The 19,333-nt window shown below is 38.6% G+C and overlaps 1 protein-coding gene across 1 annotated transcript in view; it reads left to right on the top strand.

Moving 5' to 3' along the window:
• LOC135091598 (glutamate receptor ionotropic, kainate glr-3-like) overlaps window positions 1-19,333 on the top strand; it is a 129,970-nt gene that overhangs the window by 825 nt on the left and 109,812 nt on the right. The window contains exon 2 of the mRNA XM_063989353.1: window positions 12,527-12,627. Coding sequence (XP_063845423.1) covers window positions 12,527-12,627 — 101 coding nt within the window. The remainder of the gene's footprint in view (window positions 1-12,526; window positions 12,628-19,333) is intronic.

Here is a 19,333-nt window from a genome sequence, read left to right as displayed (position 1 = left end):
TCACTAGTTCAAAACATTCAAAGAAATATCTGCCTGTTTGTTGCTGATCTCGCAGGGAAAGCTTTGGGGACCATCGAGCGGAAAGCTCGATAAATTCAATTAATGGATAAATAAATGAATGAATGAATTGTAGGGAGAATTCGGTGAGAGTAACAATAAATTAAATGAAGATCACAGCATGGAAGTAGTGAACAATGAAGCACCTCTGTTAACATAAGAATGTAAATGAAGCGTCTATAAGAATAAATATACATAATTCAGAAGCTGAAAACGATTTATCCATTGACTTAGGGATGGAAGAGATTTTACAAAAAAAATGAAAAAAATAAATTATATATATACATATATATATATATATATATATATATATATATATATATATATATATATATATATATATATATATATATATATATATATATATATATATATATATATACATATAGTGTGTGTGTGTGTGTGTGTGTGTGTGTGTGTGTGTGTGTGTGTGTGTGTCCGCTTTTCATGAAAAAAAAAAAAAAACATTGAACCGATTGTGATGAAATTTGGTAGCGGGGTTCCCCTTGATCCGGGGAGTGACATAGGCTATGTCATAACTACTAACCCGAAACCGTTACATTAATCAGGCAAACCCAATTCTTGATGGTGGCACCCGTAATGACTATCGACACAGGATATGCACAACAGTAAACAGACGTATATTTTAGGTTTATTATATTGAACTGATTGAGATGAAGGAGGGATCCCCCTTGATCCGGGGAGTGACATAGGTTATGTCGTAGCTACATCCGGCCCAACACCGTTAGATTATTCAGGAAAATCTGTCACAGTAACCCAGTTCTTGATGATGGCGCCAGGTATACCGTAACCCATTTTTGATGGTGGTGCCAATCATTCATTGTTAGCTTGGATTATTTATAATGAGTAGAGGTATAAATGGACCTTTCATTGTCAGCGTGGAGTTGAATCCCATCAGCTTTCTGATTCTTTCAGTAAGTGGTCGAATTTTCTGTGATACAGAGGTCTGCAACGAAATCATCTTTCAGATAGGTTTCATCAATTTACCGATTTTATGAATCGTGAAGATAAGTTAACATAACATACATTTATGAACTGATTGTGATGAAATTTGGATAGTAGCGATCCTCCTTTATCCTGGGAGTGACAAAAATTTAGTAGAGGGATGCCCCTTTATTCTGTGAGTGACATAGTCTATGTCTTTATTACTTTCAGCCCAAACCTGTTAGGATTATTCGAGCAAAACTGTCACCGTAATCTAATTCTTGATGGCTAATGGCTACCAACAGAGGACATGTACAACAGTAAACGGACATATATTTTAGGTTCATTATGAAGTAAACTTTGTTTGGTTAATAGCTTTGGAGAACAAACGACTGACATGATGATAAGCCGTGCTTTGGAGAGCCAAATTATACCCGGGCAACGTCTGGTAATTCAGTTTGTGTGTGTGTGTGTGTGTGTGTGTGTGTGTGTGTGTGTGTATATATATATATATATATATATATATATATATATATATATATATATATATATATATATATATATATATATATATATATATATATATATATATATATATATATATATATATATATATATATATATATATATATAAGCGCCGTAACACCGTGGTCATATTGCGCCGGAGGAAGGAGAACTTGGCCCACGGAGCCGACGGGCACCGAACTCTCCAGTGACAGGCAAGCCATCAAAAGAAGATTGCACCGCCGACCATGTTTCAAGCCACGCCACCGAGACAAGGTTGGCTTCCCACGACAGGTCTACACCGGTAAACAAAACACTTATGGAGGGCTTTAGCGGTGGAAGTATCCCCTACATCTAGGTTGTCTTCTGCACTCTGTGGTGGTTCGGGACTGTTATTCCATGTGGTTGTATGTATCTCTGAGTGCACGTGACGCTAGAACCTTAAGGGGATGAACAACCAGCCTTGCAGGGAAGTGTTTATTTATTTATTTATTTATTTATTTTTTATTTTTATTTTTTTATTATGTTTTATTGATTTCTTTATTTATTGTACTGGCGGAATCAAAGTCGAACCACTAGCCACAACGCTTTATTCGTCTTAGCGTTTCGACCTGTAATCCACCAATCTATCAATGCCGGCACGTCAATATATAATAAATCGACAATAAACATATCCACCACAATAACACCACAGTTGATAAACCCAACACCCAAAATAGACAAAATCATACACGTACACAAATAAATAAACGAAATATAGCAGTAACCAATGTAAATTTATCACACATGAAATATTGGCAACTCTTAACACCATAAACATGTCATTCACTTCAGTGGTCCCACCGTTGCCATATCGAATCCCAGCATTCCACCAGTGTCCAGTCACAACACAATCACCACTGCACCGGCTCTGCAAGTTCAACATACAACTAGGCACTTAACCATCAAAGCACCACCAACAGGTGTCAGGTACACCATACTGACCGGCAAATCAAGCGACTGGCACTAATAAACGGGGAACATACAATATATGGATAACACATCGTAATCTCCTATACACCACAGATAAAAAACTCATATACCATGAATAACGGTGCACAACCACAAAGCTATCCCCCACCAACACCTTGTAGGTTCTGATGCCGTGCCTCTCACTACTGCACTACTACCAGTCGTTCAACAAATGCTATCCAAAAGCGCACCAAATACGTGGCAGGCCTCTCTGGCCAATACAATAAATATACAATACAATAATCACAATACAATATTGGCCAATAGAATAAATATACAAATAATAATCACAATACAAAATATCATGCTAATGATACATTTATTTATTCATTTATTTATTTTTATTTATTTATTTATTGATTGATTGATTGATTTATATTTATTTATTTATTTATTTATTTATTATCATTATTATCATTTTTTTTGGGGGGGTCTCTTTATGGTGCATTTTTTGGGGGGGATCTAGAGGACGGTCTTGTGACACTGTATTAGTGCTGGCAGCGGCAATCGTGTGTCATCTGATATTTCTACTTTTGTTCTAGTTAGAGTCAATATATCAATAAAAGGATACACTGATTCTTTGCAAATACGATTGTGATCAACAGTGTTTCCTTTGCCCCTAGCAGAAGGTATTTGTGTACTTTTTTTTTTCCAGTTCCTAGATCATCATAGCATATAATCCTACATGTACAAGCTCTAACTCATTAATTTTCTTAGTACTGTAAAACCTGAATCGTATAGCATTTTCTGTAGCCTAAATAAAGCTAAGTATAACCTTACAATTACATTTGCTGTTATTTACGCTCTTGTTAATGAAGGCAAATGCTCTATTTATTTTGTTTAAGAATTAATATGCTGTTGTCTGGATCGGCGATACTGTCACTCCCAAATCCCTAAGTTCATCTAGCCATGTTCGTACTTATTGAAGCTATATATATATATATATATATATATATATATATATATATATATATATATATATATATATATATATATATATATATATATATATATATATATATATATATATATATATATATATATATATATATATATATATATATATATATATATATATATATATATATATATATATATATATATATATATATATATATATATATATATATATATGTAAGTTCTGTGATGTGATGGGCAGAAAATGAAGAACTATATATATATATATATATATATATATATATATATATATATATATATATATATATATATATATATATATATATATATATATATATATATAGTTCTTCATTTTCTGCCCATCACATCACAGAACTTACATAAAACTTAATGGTCCTACAACGATACACCTGAGGAATACCATTAATAACTGAGGCCTCCTACGATTATTATTATTGTTATTGTTATTATAATTATTATTGTTATTATTATCATTATTATTTGTAATACCTACTCTAGAGAATATAGAAAATTATGTACGTTTTGGAAAAAAAAAAAAAAAAAAACACTGCCCAAGAGGATAATGTCACTTTTCGCGTATAAGATGGTCGTTGGAACATTTTCTTTTTTTTTGGTTTGATAGTATACATTGGGCAAATAATTTATGTTTTAGAAAAAAAAAAAAAGCTTGTCAAAGTGCCCATCACACTGGTGTAATATAATTATTTTCTGATCACTAGCTTATAATTTTTGGGGTCAATGTTTTTAATAGATTCCACAAAAATGTTTTTGGCTTCTTTCCTGCTTCATCTATATGGACACTTGCCATAAGGTAGGTCCACAGCCTAAGGGTTGGAAGTAACTATAAAGTGACTCGTATAAGCCACATGGTAGGATAGCATTGTTATATTTTGAAGTATATCTGTAAAGAGAATACAGACTGTTACCAGAATTCCGACAGCTTACCGTTACGGAGGTCAACATTGAACACAAAATAAGTTTGCTATATCCCAATCAAAAATTTTAGAGAGATCAGAGAGTTAAGAATTGTGATACTTTCTAGAGTGAGTTGGTTGATTTCTGAAAGACTGGACATCAGTGAAAAGACGTGGAAAAGTGCAGAGTGGTATCATCAGCGTAGGAGCGGATAGGACAAGAAGGCTATGTCTGGTTTATATGAGTAGCTGGCTGCGACAAGGGGCCAAGCGCCAACCAAAGTGAAATTGAGTTAATATCGTGCGTGCAGGTAGCGTTCATTAATCATACTAGTGTGTACCTCATCAACCATGCTATCGCCATTACTATCTCTTTCGGTAAATATCATATCTTTGAAGAGGCGGTTGTTGATAATGATGGTTTATGCAAAATATTATTGTATACTATTGTTTAAAAAAAAAAAGTGTTACACACACGAAAGTTTCCATAAATGACAATGAAAAAAAAAAAGACTTCATTGCTTGTGGCACATAAGTTTTCTCTATCACCACGTGCCAAACCAGCCAGCCCAAACTGTCGCACAGCATAGTTATTACCGAATCCTTATGTTTTGTCAAGTTATTATACGAACATATGTTATTAAGGTACAATTATTACATAACTATTGCTGAGAGAGAGAGAGAGAGAGAGAGAGAGAGAGAGAGAGAGAGAGAGAGAGAGAGAGAGAGAGAGAGAGAGAGAGAGAGTGTACTATGACAACGGTTCGTTGCCATGGTGATATTGCTCTCTGCCTCTCTCTCTCTCTCTCTCTCTCTCTCTCTCTCTCTCTCTCTCTCTCTCTCTCTCTCTCTCTCTCTCTCTCTCTCTCTCTTGTGATCTTGAAAAGGAAAAACAAATCACTTGCAAATCTTTTAAAGGATAGAAAATAAATATGTTGATTAAAAAAACAGATCCTCAATATAAGCCGTCTTACTGCCCTTAGGCGGTATATATATATATATATATATATATATATATATATATATATATATATATATATATATATATATATATATATATATATATATATATATATATATATATATATATATATATATATATATATAGAGAGAGAGAGAGAGAGAGAGAGAGAGAGAGAGAGAGAGAGAGAGAGAGAGAGAGAGAGAGAGAGAGAGAGAGAGAGAGAGAGAGAGAGAGAGAGAGAGAGAGAGAGAGAGAGACGAAGGTGTCTTGAACTTTTTAGCCTATCTATCGCCTGTTCCACTATCTCTTTAGTTATGGAAATATTTGTCAGCTTTTCATTCTCATCTGCTCTAAACATCTCTTCACTATTTGACATATCCTGCATGTTCAGAATTTTACTAATCTCCCCCACAGAACTAACCAGCTCCCCATCTGCTGTCTTTAATGGACCTATAGTATCCTTATTCTTCGTCCTGTAGACCTTATACAATCCCGTAGGGTACGTCTTCGCCTGGCTGGCAACCTTTTATCCACATTTGCCCTTAGCTTTCTTCGTTAAGCTCCTGACTGTTTCAATTAATTCATTATACTGTGGTCTTAAAACTTCTTCAATTGCCCTTAATCTCTTATACATACATATATATATATATATATATATATATATATATATATATATATATATATATATATATATATATATATATATATATATATATATATATATATATATATATATATATATATATATATATATATATATATATATATATATATATATATATATATATATATATATATATATATATATATATATATATATATATATATATATATATTTTTTTTTTATGTAGGAAGGACACTGGCCAAGGCCAACAAAAATCCAATAAAAAAAATATGCCCACTGAAATGCCAGTCCCATATAAGGGTCAAAACAGTGGTCAAAAACTGATGAATAAATGTCTTGAAACCTCCCTCTTGAAGGAATTCAAGTCATAGGAGGGTGGAAATACAGAAGTAGGCAGGGAGTTCCAGAGTTTACCATAGAAAGGGATGAATGATTGAGAATACTGGTTAACTCTTGCGTTAGAGAGGTGGACAGAATAGGGGTAAGAGAAAGAAGAAAGTCTTGTGCAGCGAGGACGCGGGAGGAGGGGAGGCATGCAGTTACCAAGATCAGAAGAGCAGTTAGCATGAAAAAAAGCGGTAGAAGACAGCTAGATATGCAACAATGCGGCGGTGAGAGAGTGGTTGAAGACAGTCAGTTAGAGGAGAGGAGTTGATGAGACGAAAAGCTTTTTGATTCCACCCCGTCTAGAAGAGCAGTATGAGTGGAACCCCCCCAGACATGTGAAGCATACTCCATACATGGACGGATAAGGATCTTGTACAGAGTTAGCAACTGGGGGGGTGAGAAAAACTGCCGGAGACGTCTCAGAACACCTAACTTCATAGAAGCTGTTTTAGCTAGAGATGAGATGGGAAGTTTCCAGTTCAGATTATAAGTAAAGGACAGACCGAGGATGTTCAGTCTAGAAGAGGGGGACAGTTGAGTGTCATTGAAGAAGAGGGGATAATTGTCTGGAAGGTTGTGTCAAGTTGATAGATGGAGGTATTGAGTTTTTGAGGCATTGAACAATACCAAGTTAGCTCTGCCCCAATCAGAAATTTTAGAAGGATCAAAAGTCAAGCGTTCTGTGGCTTCCCTGCGTGAAATGTTTACCTCCTGAAGGATTAGACATCTATGAAAAGACGTGGGAAAGTGCAGGGTGGTATCATCAGCGTAGGAGTGGATAGGACAAGAAGTTTAGTTTAGAAGATCATTAATGAATGATAAGAAGAGAGTGGGTGACAGGACAGAACCCTGAGGAACACCACTGTTATTAGATTTAGGAGAAGAACAGTGACCGTCTACCACAGCAGCAAAAGAACGGTCAGAAAGGAAACTAGAGATGGAGTTACAGAGAGAAGGATAGAAACCGTAGGAGGGTAGTTTGGAAATCAAAGCTTTGTTCCAGACTCTACCAAAAGCTTTTGATATGTCCAAGGCAACAGCAAAAGTTTCACCAAAATTTCTAAAAGAGGAAGACCAAGACTCAGTAAGGAAAGGCAAAAGATCACCAGTAGAGCGGCCTTGACGGGAACCCATACTGGCGATCAGATAGAAGGTTGTGAAGTGATAGATGTTTAAGAATCTTCCTGTTGAGGATAGATTCAAAAACTTTAGATAGGCAGGAAATTAAAGCAACAGGACGGTAGTTTGAGGGATTAGAACGGTCACCCTTTTTAGGAACAGGTTGAATGTAGGTAAACTTCCAGCAAGAAGGAAAGGTAGATGTTGACAGACAGAGCTGAAAGAGTTTGACTAGACAAGGTGCAAGCACGGAGGCACAGTTTCGGAGAACAATAGGAGGGACCCCATCAGGTCCATAAGCCTTCCGAGGGTTTAGGCCAGCGAGGGCATGGAGAACATCATTGCGAGGAATTTTAATAGGTGGCATGAAGTAGTCAGAGGGTGGAGGAGAGGGAGGAACAAACCCAGATTCATCCAAGGTAGAGTTTTTTAGCAAAGGTTTGAGCGAAGAGTTCAGCTTTAGAAATAAATGTGATAGCAGTGGTGGCATCTGGTTGAAATAGAGAAGAAAAAGAAGAAGCAAAGTTATTGGAGATATTTTTGGCTAGATGCCAGAAATCACGAGGGGAATTAGATCTTGAAAGGTTTTGACATTTTCTGTTAATGAAGGAGTTTTTGGCTAGTTGGAGAACAGACTTGGCATGGTTCCGGGCAGAAATATAAAGTGCATGAGATTCTGGTGGTGGAAGGCTTAAGTACCTTTTGTGGGCCACCTCTCTATCATGTATAGCACGAGAACAAGCTGTGTTAAACCAAGGTTTAGAAAGTTTAGGACGAGAAAAAGAGTGAGGAATGTACGCCTCCATGCCGGACACTATCACCTCTGTTATGCACTCAGCACACAAAGACGGGTTTCTGACACAGAAGCAGTAGTCATTCGAAGGAAAATCAGCAAAATACCTCCTCAGGTCCCTCCAACTAGCAGAGGCAAAACGCCAGAGGCACCTTCGCTTAGGGGGATCCTGAGAAGGGATTGGAGCGATAGGACAAGATAAAGATATGAGATTATTATCGGAGGAGCCCAACGGAGAAGAAAGGGTGACAGCATAAGCAGGTTAGGAAAAGATCAAGAATGTTGGGCATATCTCGAAGACGGTCAGGAATACGAGTAGTGTGTTGCACCAATTGCTCTAGGCATGGAGGATAGCAAAGTTGTAGTCTAGTTCACCAGGATGGTCATTAAAGGGAGAGGAAAGCCAAAGCTGGTGGTGAACATTGAAGTGTGCAAGAATGGAGATCTCTGCAAAAGGGAAGAGGGTCAGAATGTGCTCCACTTTGGAAGTTAAATAGTCAAAGAATTTCTTATAGTCAGAAGAGTTAGGTGAAAGGTATACAGCATTGATAAATTTAGTATGAGAGTGACTCTGTAGTCGTAGCCAGATGTTGGAAAACTCGGAAGATTGAAGAGCGTGGGCAGGAGAGCAGGTTAAGTCATTGCGCACATAAACGCAGCATCCAGCTTTGGATCGAAAATGAGGATAGAGAAAGTAGGAGGGAACAGAAAATGGGCTACTGTTAATTGCCTCAGACACCTGGGTTTCAGTGAGGAAAAGAAGATGAGGTTTAGAAGAGGAGAGGTGGTGTTCTACAGATTGAAAATTAGATCTTAGACCGCGAATGTTGCAGAAGTTAATGAAGAAAAAAGTCGAGGGGGGTGTCAAGACACTTAAGGTCGTCGACAGAAAGGCAGTCCGACCTGGGGACATTTATGGTCCCCTCCCCAGATGGGGACTCCGAGGCTGGTGTAGGAGTCGCCATGATGATTTTAAAATTTTTGAGTGAAAGGTGTGTGTGTTATTAGGTGCTTGTAGTTTTGTGTGGAGGAAGAGAGTTGTCTTTAGAGGGGAGGCTGTGACTGCCCCCTTGTGTTGTGAAACACATAGGGAAACGCTCAGTAAGGTCACAGCTGGGTTTAATGATAAGTTCACAGCACCCCCTGAACAGTGCTTTACACCTCACTGGGAGTAATTATCGTTTCGGCAGTTGCGCCAAAACCGCGCAACTGAGCCATCAGGAAGCACTATAATTATTGTTATGGGGTGGTTATCTTAGAAGTCTGAGCCTGTTCTTAATTACTCATAAAGACATGCTGCAGGTCAATAGATTTTATTTAATTAATTATTTATTTATTTATTTATTTATTTATTTTAAATTTACTGTGCCATGTGAAAGTTTAAGAATCTGAAAATGTTTCCTGCTTAACACACTATATTGTTACTCATTTATAACACTAATTATTGAATGTAAGGAAATCAGAATTTATCACGTAAACCCTCCCCAAAAAAAATAAATAAATAAAATGTAGTCTATAAAGAAATATAACATACAATTGCATATATTCTGTACAGGACACACCAGACAAGTAAAGTAAAGCGATGCACACACTGTGAATGCACTACTTTAAATGCATATTACTCGTTCGTTTACTTTTGGTGCTTGGCCACTTGTCGCATCCGGTTGCTCATATGATCATTGGTTGTTGAAAAAAATCAAACTAATTTTTTTAATATCACACTCCTACACCAGCTTCGGAGTCCCCATCTGGGGAGGGGACCACAAATGTCTCCAGGTCGGACTGCTCTTCTGGTATCGACCCTAAGTGTCTTCACACTCCCCTCAACTTTTCTTTGTTAACTTCTGCAACATTCGTGGTCTTAGATATAATTTTCATTCTGCAGAATCCCACCTGTACTCTACTAAACTACATCTTTTCCTCAATGAAACAGATGTTTGTGGCAACTGACAGTGGCCCATTTTCTGTTCCCTCCTACTTTCTCTATCCTTATTTTCAATCCAAAGCTACTTGTCGCAGCCAGATGCTCATATGATCATTGGTTGTTGAAAAAATCAAACTATTTTTTTTAATATCGCACTCCTACACCATCCTCGGAGTCCCCATCTGGGTAAGGGACCACAAATGTCCGCAGGTCGGACTCCTCTTCTGGTATCAACTCTAAGTGTCTTGACAGTCCCCTCAACTTTTCATCGTTAACTTCTGCAACATTCGTGGTCTTAGATCTAATTTTCATTATGTAGAATCCTACCTCTACTCTACTAAACTACATATTTTCCTCACCGAAACATAGATGTCTGTGGCAACTGACAGTGGCCCATTTTCTGTTCTCTGCTATTTTCTCTATCCTAATTTTCAATCCAAAGCTGGATGTTGCGTCCATACGCGCAACAACTTAACCTGCTCTCGTGGCCACACTCTTGAATCTTCCGAGTTTTCCACCATCTGGATACGACTACAGAGTCACTCTCAAAGCAAATTTATTTCTACCTCTCATCTAACTCCTGTGACAATAATAAATTCTTTGACTACTTAACTTCTAAAGTGGAGCACATTCTGACTTTCTTCCCTTTTGTGGAAATCTCCATACTTAGAGACTTCACTGTTCATCACCACCTTTTGGTTTTCCCCTCCCTTCACTGACCATCCTGGTGAACTAGCCTTTAACTTTGCTATCCTCCACTTCCTAGAACAATTGGTACAACACCCTGCTGGTATTTCTGACCGTCTTGGAGATACGCACAACATTCTTGACCTTTTCCTAACCTCTAGTTCTGCTTATGCTGTTGCCTTATCTTCTCCGATGGATTCCTCCGATTACAATTTCATACCTGCATCTTGTCCTATCACTCCAATCCCTCCTCAGGATCCCCCTAAGCTGAGGTGCTTCTGGCGTTTTGCCTCTGCTAGTTTGGGTGATCTGAGGAAGTATTTTGATGATTTTCCCTGAAATGACTACTGCTTCCGTCTCAGAAACCAGTCACTGTGCCAAGCGCATAACAGAGGTGATGAAGTCTGGCATGAAGGCGTACATTCCTCACACTTTTCTCGACCTAAACCTTTCAAATAATGGTTCAATACAGCCTGTTCTCGTGCTATACATGATAAAGAGGTGGTACACAAAAAGTACTTGAACCTTCCATCACCAGAACCTCATGCCCTTTATATTTCTGCCCAGAACCATGCCAAGTCTGTTCTCCAACTAGTCAGAAACTCCTTTTTTCTCCCTCCTTTACTTCAAACAGATGGCGCCACTGCTATCACATCTATCTCTAAAGCTGAACTCTTCGCTCAAACCTCTGCTAAAACCTTTACCTTGAATTATTCAGGGCTTGTTCCTCCCTCTCCTCCACCCTCTGACTACTTCATTCTACCTATTACAATTCTTCGCAATGATGTTTTCCATGCCCTCGCTAGCCTAAACCCTCTGAAGGCTAATGTAGTCTTTTTTTTTTTTTTTCACCCTTCCAGCTGCTAACTCTGTACAGGGGCCGTATCCGTCCATTCGTGGAGTATGGTTCAAATGTCTGGGGGCTTTCATTCATACACTTCTTCTAGACAGGATGGAATCAAAAGCTTTTCGTTTCATCATCTACTCTGTTCTAACGGACTGTCTTCATCCTCTTTCTCATCGCCGCAGTGTTGCATCTCTTGCTATTTTCTACCGCTATTTTCATGCTAACTGCTCTTCTGATCTTGCTAACTGCATGCCTCGCCTCCTCCCGTGGCCTCGCTGCACAAGACTTTCTTCTTTCTCTCACCCCTTTTCCCTCCACCTCTCTAATGCAAGAGTTAACCAGTATTTCTCAGTCATTCATCCCTTTCTCTGGCAAACTCTAGAACTCCCTACCAGCTTCTATATTTCTACCTTCCAATGACTTGAATTCCTTTAAGAGGGAGGTTTAAAGATACTTGTCCTTCAATTTATGGCTACCACTTTCGTCCCTATTCGGGGACCGGCATTTAAATGGTATCTGTTTTTTTCTTTTTTTTCATTAGATTTTGTGTTGCCCTTGGACGGTGTCCCTCCTACATAAACAAACACGCACACATAAAAAAAATAAATAAATCGCATTACTTTGGCTTCTGACTTGCTCCCTAGCATATGTAAGCTTTTTCTCTGCAATGTATGGTTGTAATGACTGAGGGAAAATGGAAGTTTATGTAATGCATGTTATATATTTCAGTTGCTACATCAATTAACGATTATGAGTTTAGCATAAAACTTTCATAAATCATAATCATTACGATTTTATTTATATCTATAGTTCCCGGCCATGACAGTGATATCAGGATCACCTCCCCAGTACAAGTTCTACGGAGCTACGGTGATAGTGATTAGCTTGGTGGCTGATCACCTTGGCTTCTGGTAAGTTACTGTATATATGTATATATATATATATATATATATATATATATATATATATATATATATATATATATATATATATATATATATATATATATATATATATGTAGTTATGAGCTACGCAAATAGTAAAGGGCGAAGGGAAAAGAAGATGAGATGAGAGAGAGAGAGAGAGAGAGAGAGAGAGAGAGAGAGAGAGAGAGAGAGAGAGAGAGAGAGAGAGAGAGAGAGAGAGAGAGAAAGGAGAAAGCAGGAATGGAGACAGAAGGTGCCAGAGGCGTGATGAATGTCTGGCCGCCTCCCACAGGTTTACTGTAGAATTCTCAGCATTGATTTGATTGAGTGATTGATTTGTGTTATGGCGCTACAACATCGATGTCATATGGTGCCGCTACAAAACTTAAAAAGCAACAAAGATTGCGTTTTAAAATATTGATATTAAAAACAGAATTACAGTTATGGTAAAAATGTTAAAAGATCACTAAAATGGAAACATTAAAAAGGAAAATGGAATTAATCCATCAAAATCCAAAGTGCTAGAAGTGAGAGGGTTGGTGTTTTAGTGCATTAATTAATTTGATTTAATTTGATTGAAAATGAGGGGGTACTGACCCCACTGACCTGTGTGTATGGCGTTGTACATTTTTTACCCTTGACTCTGACCCGCTGACCAAAATATCTGGCCTAGTTTGTTTTGGGGCAAAGACACTGACGCCACTGACCCAGATATCTGGCGTTGTTTATTACGTTTCCAAAACACTGATCCCCACTGACCCTGGCCCTAAGACACACTGTTGTTCGTTATGTGTCTTCCTCACTTCCTGATATGTCTTCTCAGTGAGAAGATAATGTTATCTCTAATACTATTTTACTGATAAGATAAATAAAATAAGAACTGTTAAAAGGTTATCTATAAATTATTTAGAAGACCGATCTTCTCCATAAATGTATTGGGGAGAAATCCCTCTCTCCAAGTATCAGTGACAACGGAAAAGATATCGCTTCTGCAGCTCCACCAGACTGGGACACTCCACTAGAAAATGCTGCACTGTAAGGGGAACTAAGCAGTCATTACAAAATGATTGGGTTTCCCGGGGCATGAGGCCAGTGCAGTTTCTGTGCAGCGCTCCGGTACATGAACAAACGTCCATGGATGGAAAATTACACTAGTTATCCAACATGTGCAGGACCAGCAAAATCCGACGTGGTAGCCTCTGCGCTGTAAAAGGTATAGCCACTTAAGAAACGATAAAAACAAGTGCGTGAAGGGAAGAAGAGCTAAAATGTTGAATAATCTTAAGAAGACTGGGAAAGTCGCTAAAAATTGTAAACGATGAGGTGGAAAGAGTAACAATAATTCCTAAAACTAAAATAATGTCAGACATTTCTGCTATAAAACCAGAAAAGAACGAGGACCTGCGAGGTTTTAGCTTCTCATGAGGTATGAACGAAAACTCTAAAGAGTAACATCGCCTTCATACATATTACCTTAATGTAACGAAGGTGAGGTACGCCTCGACAAAATGAAGAAGATATAACACAAAATCTGACTCCAACTTCTGATTTTGAACCGGCTGTAAAAACAGGGGTGGGGTCAAAATGTGTGGAATAGTGTTTCAAGAATAATACACGGTCGGCACACAGAAGTATCTTGAAATTGCCAGTGTCAAACTCTAGGGAATCCACAAAGACATGCAGAAACGGAAGGTACATATAATGCCACCATAGCGGATGCATCCCTGAAACTAAAAGGCTTAGGGAAACTAGGAATAAGATACATATAGGTGAGAGCGTGAATCACGGGAGACGGCCACACGAGAAAGTGACTTGGACTCGATACCAACACATTAGCAACTAGGATTGGCGAAGCAATTTCAATGGAAGGGCATCAGTATCCACCACTAAGCTAGGGATTGGAGATGAGCAGAACGCACTATTTTCCAGGCGAACACTGGCATAGTGTAAAACAGTCAAACACTCCTCAGTAACAGAGGAATAAATCTCACAACCATTCTCCAACTTAGAAGGAATAAGAATTCGGTGCAATAGGACGAGGGCCTGTAATGTATCAGCTCCCCACGAGGTATGAGCAAAGACTCTAAAGAGTAACATCGCCTTCATACATGCTACCTTAATGTAACGAAGATAAGTTACCCGAGTCAGGTGTCACTCACATACAAGTCTCAGGAAACTAGTTTCTTCGATACAAAAGATTCCTCGGTCATATAGATACAAATCTGGGACAGAGTGAACACCACAAATGTGGCAAAAGTTTATGGCCATAGTCTTCGAAGCCGTGAAAAGAAATCCCCGAGTTAGAGCCGAATGAGAAATCTTATTAATTACTATCTGCAACTTCCTTTCAATTAAAGACATCCACACTGCGGAAAAGGAGACTGACAAGTCATCGACATATAAGCTATAACGGATACCGTCTGGGAGCACATCAATGACACTATTTATAGCCACAGGGAAAAGTGTGACACTAAGTGTAATTCGTTGCGCTATACCATCTTCAAGTCGACAAGCTTCTGACACAACGCTACTAATCCAGACCCGTAAAAAAACAACAACGATATAAACTGTTGTATAAAAATAGTAAGTCGGCCACCAGCAGCTAACTGTGTACATTGGTCTTATCCGTCCATGTATGGAGTATGCTTCACATGTCCACTCATACCGCTCTTCTAGACAGAGTGGAATCAAAAGCTTTTCGTCTCATCAACTCCTCTTCTCTAACTGACTGTCTTCAGCCTCTCTCTCATCACCGCAATGTTACATCTCTAGCTGTCTTCTACCGCTATTTTTATACTAACTACTCTTCTAATCATGCTAACTGCATGCCTCCTCTCCTCCCGCGGCCTCGCTGCACAAGACTTTTTTCTTTCTCTCACCCCTATTATGTCCTCCTCTCTAGTGCAAGAGTTAACCAGTATTCTGAATCATTCATCCCTTTTTCTGGTAAACACTGGAACTCCGTTCCTGCTTCTGTATTTCCATCTTCCTATGTCTTGAATTCCTTCAAGAGGGATATTTCAAGACATTTATCCTTCAATTTATGACTACCGCTTCGGACCCTTTTCTGGGACTGGCATCTCAGTGGACTTTTTTTTTTATTGGTTTTTGTTGCCCTTGGCCATTCTCTCTCTTACATTAAAAAAAAAAAGTCACATAGACAGACAACCGCCGTCAAATTTCAGATTGATATGGAGAACTGTTCCGAAGAGCTTGAAAACTGAGTGAATATTATAGTATGACATGGAAGCGTAGATATTAATGATCATATCAGTGTCAAGACAAGACTCAACAACTGACCGAAAGAGTCTTCCACCATGAGAGGCAACAGCAGATGCAGTACAAGCTCCAGCCTGCGCACTATCATCACGACCAGAGGGTAACATCTCGGGGACTTGGTCGACCGCCCCTCGAGGAGCAAATTAATTTTTTTTGTTTTCTCGTGAGGATATTATAAAAATTAAATGGCTCCAGGAAGCAAGGGAAACCGACTACAAGGGGGAAAGGAAACCGACTACGAAGGAGGTGGGGGAGAGAGCGCTGGCCGCCATGATCAGGGAACCTCGTTCCCATACGGCCCACTATTTAAAAAAAAAAGTGGCCCCTCTTGATTCGAAAGTTTGTCCACAACGGAGCTAAGACCTTCCCCCACAACACATCCCAGCCCAGACACCTAACCATCCAACACACCTGAAGATGGTGTGCCGCAAGGAAGTATACTTAGTGTCACACTTTTCGCTTTAGCAATAAACAGTCTCACTGTTGTACGCCCGGAAGGAGTTTGTGGTAGCTTATATATCGATGACTTTTTGTTGCCTTCGTTGTGTTTACTTTGACCCAGGTCTATATCTATATGATCGAAGAATCTCTTGTGTGGAGGAAACTCGTTTCCTGGGAATTATATTTGACAGACGCCCGACTTCGACTTCGACTTCGACTTCGTTATAATAAGGCAACATCTATGAAGGTGCTGTCACTCCTTAGGATCTTGGCTCATACCTCTTGGGGAGCTAGTCGACAAACCCTCCTTCTCTTGCATCGAATTTTTTTCTTTCATAGTTGGAGCATGGTTGTGAGGTTTATTCCTCGTGTGCACCACGCTGTATTCAACTGGCAACTGATGCGTTCTGTTCATCACCAATTCCTACCTTACTGGTGGATGCTGGTGTCCTGACATAAGACCTACACCATCAGTGTCTAATAATGAGGAGTTGGTATCGAATCCACCGACTTCCTGAGTCTGTCACTTATACAACAGCTTTTTTTCATAGTGCACATCTTCCCTTATATTATGATCGCTCAAGTTTTTCAAGGCCTTTTGGATATTGGGTCAGGTCTGCCATAGATAACTGAGTTTGATATACCCTCCATATCGATTTTCCTCCATCGCCTTCCAAGTGTCGGGTACTGGCAGTTTCCGCGAATATCGATCTACCTTCCTGTTAATAATAATAATAATAATAATAATAATAATAATAATAATAATAATAATAATAATAATAATAATAATAATAATAATAAAACTTATTACCACAGTGCGAATCTCGTGCTTTATTTTTGGAACACCCTTCGACACACTTTACCTCCGTCCCTGTTTACACAGATGGTTCAAAGTGTGATGCAAGACTGGGATATAGTGGGATATATATGATATATTCCCTTCCTTCTGTTGAGGCTGTAGGTTTCCGAGAGTTTTCCGGTAGGTTTCGAGGGAGTTATATGCCATTATTCTTACCCAAGAAATAATTTTTACCTTACCGGTTTGAAATTTTACTATTTTTTTGTGACTCCTGGAGTGTGTTATCTGCCCTGGAGCATTTTACTCCCTCCTCTAATTGCATCTGTTTTAGAGTGGATTCACCTGCTTCAACGCAGAGGATACCACACCAGATTTTGTTGAGTACCAGCACATGTGGGAGTTCATGGGAATGAAAAGGGTGATAAGCTCCCTAAAGAGGCGGCAACTCGGGTTGCTCCTCTCTCTCTCTCTCTCTCTCTCTCTCTCTCTCTCTCTCTCTCTCTCTCTCTCTCTCTCTCTCTCTCTCTCTCTCTCTCTCTATATATATATATATATACTCGTATATATATATATATATATATATATATATATATATATATATATATATTATATATACACACACTTAAAGCACTCTCTTCACCTTACACCAGCATGGTGACAACGAAGCTGTCTCGACGCTTCACTTGCTACCTAAGATCCGGTGCCCTAAAAAACACTTACAGAGCAGCAAGGCATCAAGATCACAAGACAATGCCTTAAGAGAACACCGAAATTGTGGCAATGATACATATGCAAGGCGTCTCACAATATTAGAAGCAACAACTTGAAAAGAATCGATAGCCACGTTTTAGGAAGAGACAATCACAACAAGGGACACGCAGTTAAAAGGCTGAGGTATAATGCCGCATTGGGCAGCCAGTCATCAAAAATAAATCCAACCCACTGTCCAACATAGCATTTTATCTCCAGCTGAGTAGTGTCGTTTACAGCCTCCAGGACAGCAGGCTTCAACAACAGCGAGTAAAGTTTCACTACACGGCAATACACTTAAAATCCTCTGTGGTCAAACACTCTACCAGTGTCTTGACAAGCAGTATTATTTAACAAAAAACACAATGTACACAAACTGCACACAAAAACAAACAGTAAGGCCGTCAACCGCTCCCTTTCACCAGGTACTCGCCTCACGAGCAGACAAGGAGTCACATCTTAATATACGCTGAGTACCTTAGAGGAAAGTTCACTCATAGGCAAGCTAATGGAAAGCCCTAACACTAGGTATATAATAAGCAGTGGCGTACTGTAGTAAATTAATTAAATACCCCTAAAAGCAACTGGCCCATCTAGTTTTATTCCACCCAGTCTCCTCATAAAACGCTGCCTATCACGATACATCTGTCTCGTCCAAGATACCAATTGTGAATGCCTCAAGAGTGGGAACACAGCTTGAAGCTACGTCTCAGACGATGACTTACGCCAATGGAAAGTGGTAGGAGCAGGGAGACACCCCACACCACCTCACCTGGCCTGCACTTGTACTCATAGCAGGCTGCTATGAAGTATAAATAAAACAAGTACTTTCAGAAAATTCTAGTGACTGAACTATGGGACATGGATGAATACTGATTACTCTGTGAGCATGGATAAATTTTTAACTAATTACTGTGTGAGACTCAAACTGAGGGAAAAATTAGAAATAAGGAAAATTAATTGGGAAAAAAAGTCTCTACATGTTGGGAATTTTACAGTAATTACATGGGGTGAGGGGCCACCTCGTCATCATACATCTGTCGTTTGTATCTCTCTCTCTCTCTCTCTCTCTCTCTCTCTCTCTCTCTCTCTCTCTCTCTCTCTCTCTCTCTCTCTCTCTCTCTCTCTCTCTCTCCTCCCATCTCCTTCCGTCTTCATTCTTACTTCTCACTTCTTACGTCCTACATAACAATGTGTGTGTGTATATATATATATATATATATATATATATATATATATATATATATATATATATATATATATATATATATATATATATATATATATATATATATATATATATATATATATATATATAATTAACACAGAAATTTGAGGATATACAAGAATACTCTTCAAATATTAGGGGGATAAATCTTAAAATACTAAAGCGAGACAGGACAATGCCATTATGAACCATAG

Source organism: Scylla paramamosain, chromosome 38 (assembly GCF_035594125.1).
Source record: "Scylla paramamosain isolate STU-SP2022 chromosome 38, ASM3559412v1, whole genome shotgun sequence".
Lineage (NCBI taxonomy): Eukaryota > Metazoa > Arthropoda > Malacostraca > Decapoda > Portunidae > Scylla > Scylla paramamosain.
Note: the sequence above shows the minus strand (reverse complement) of the source record. Positions and strands in the feature narration are given on the sequence as shown.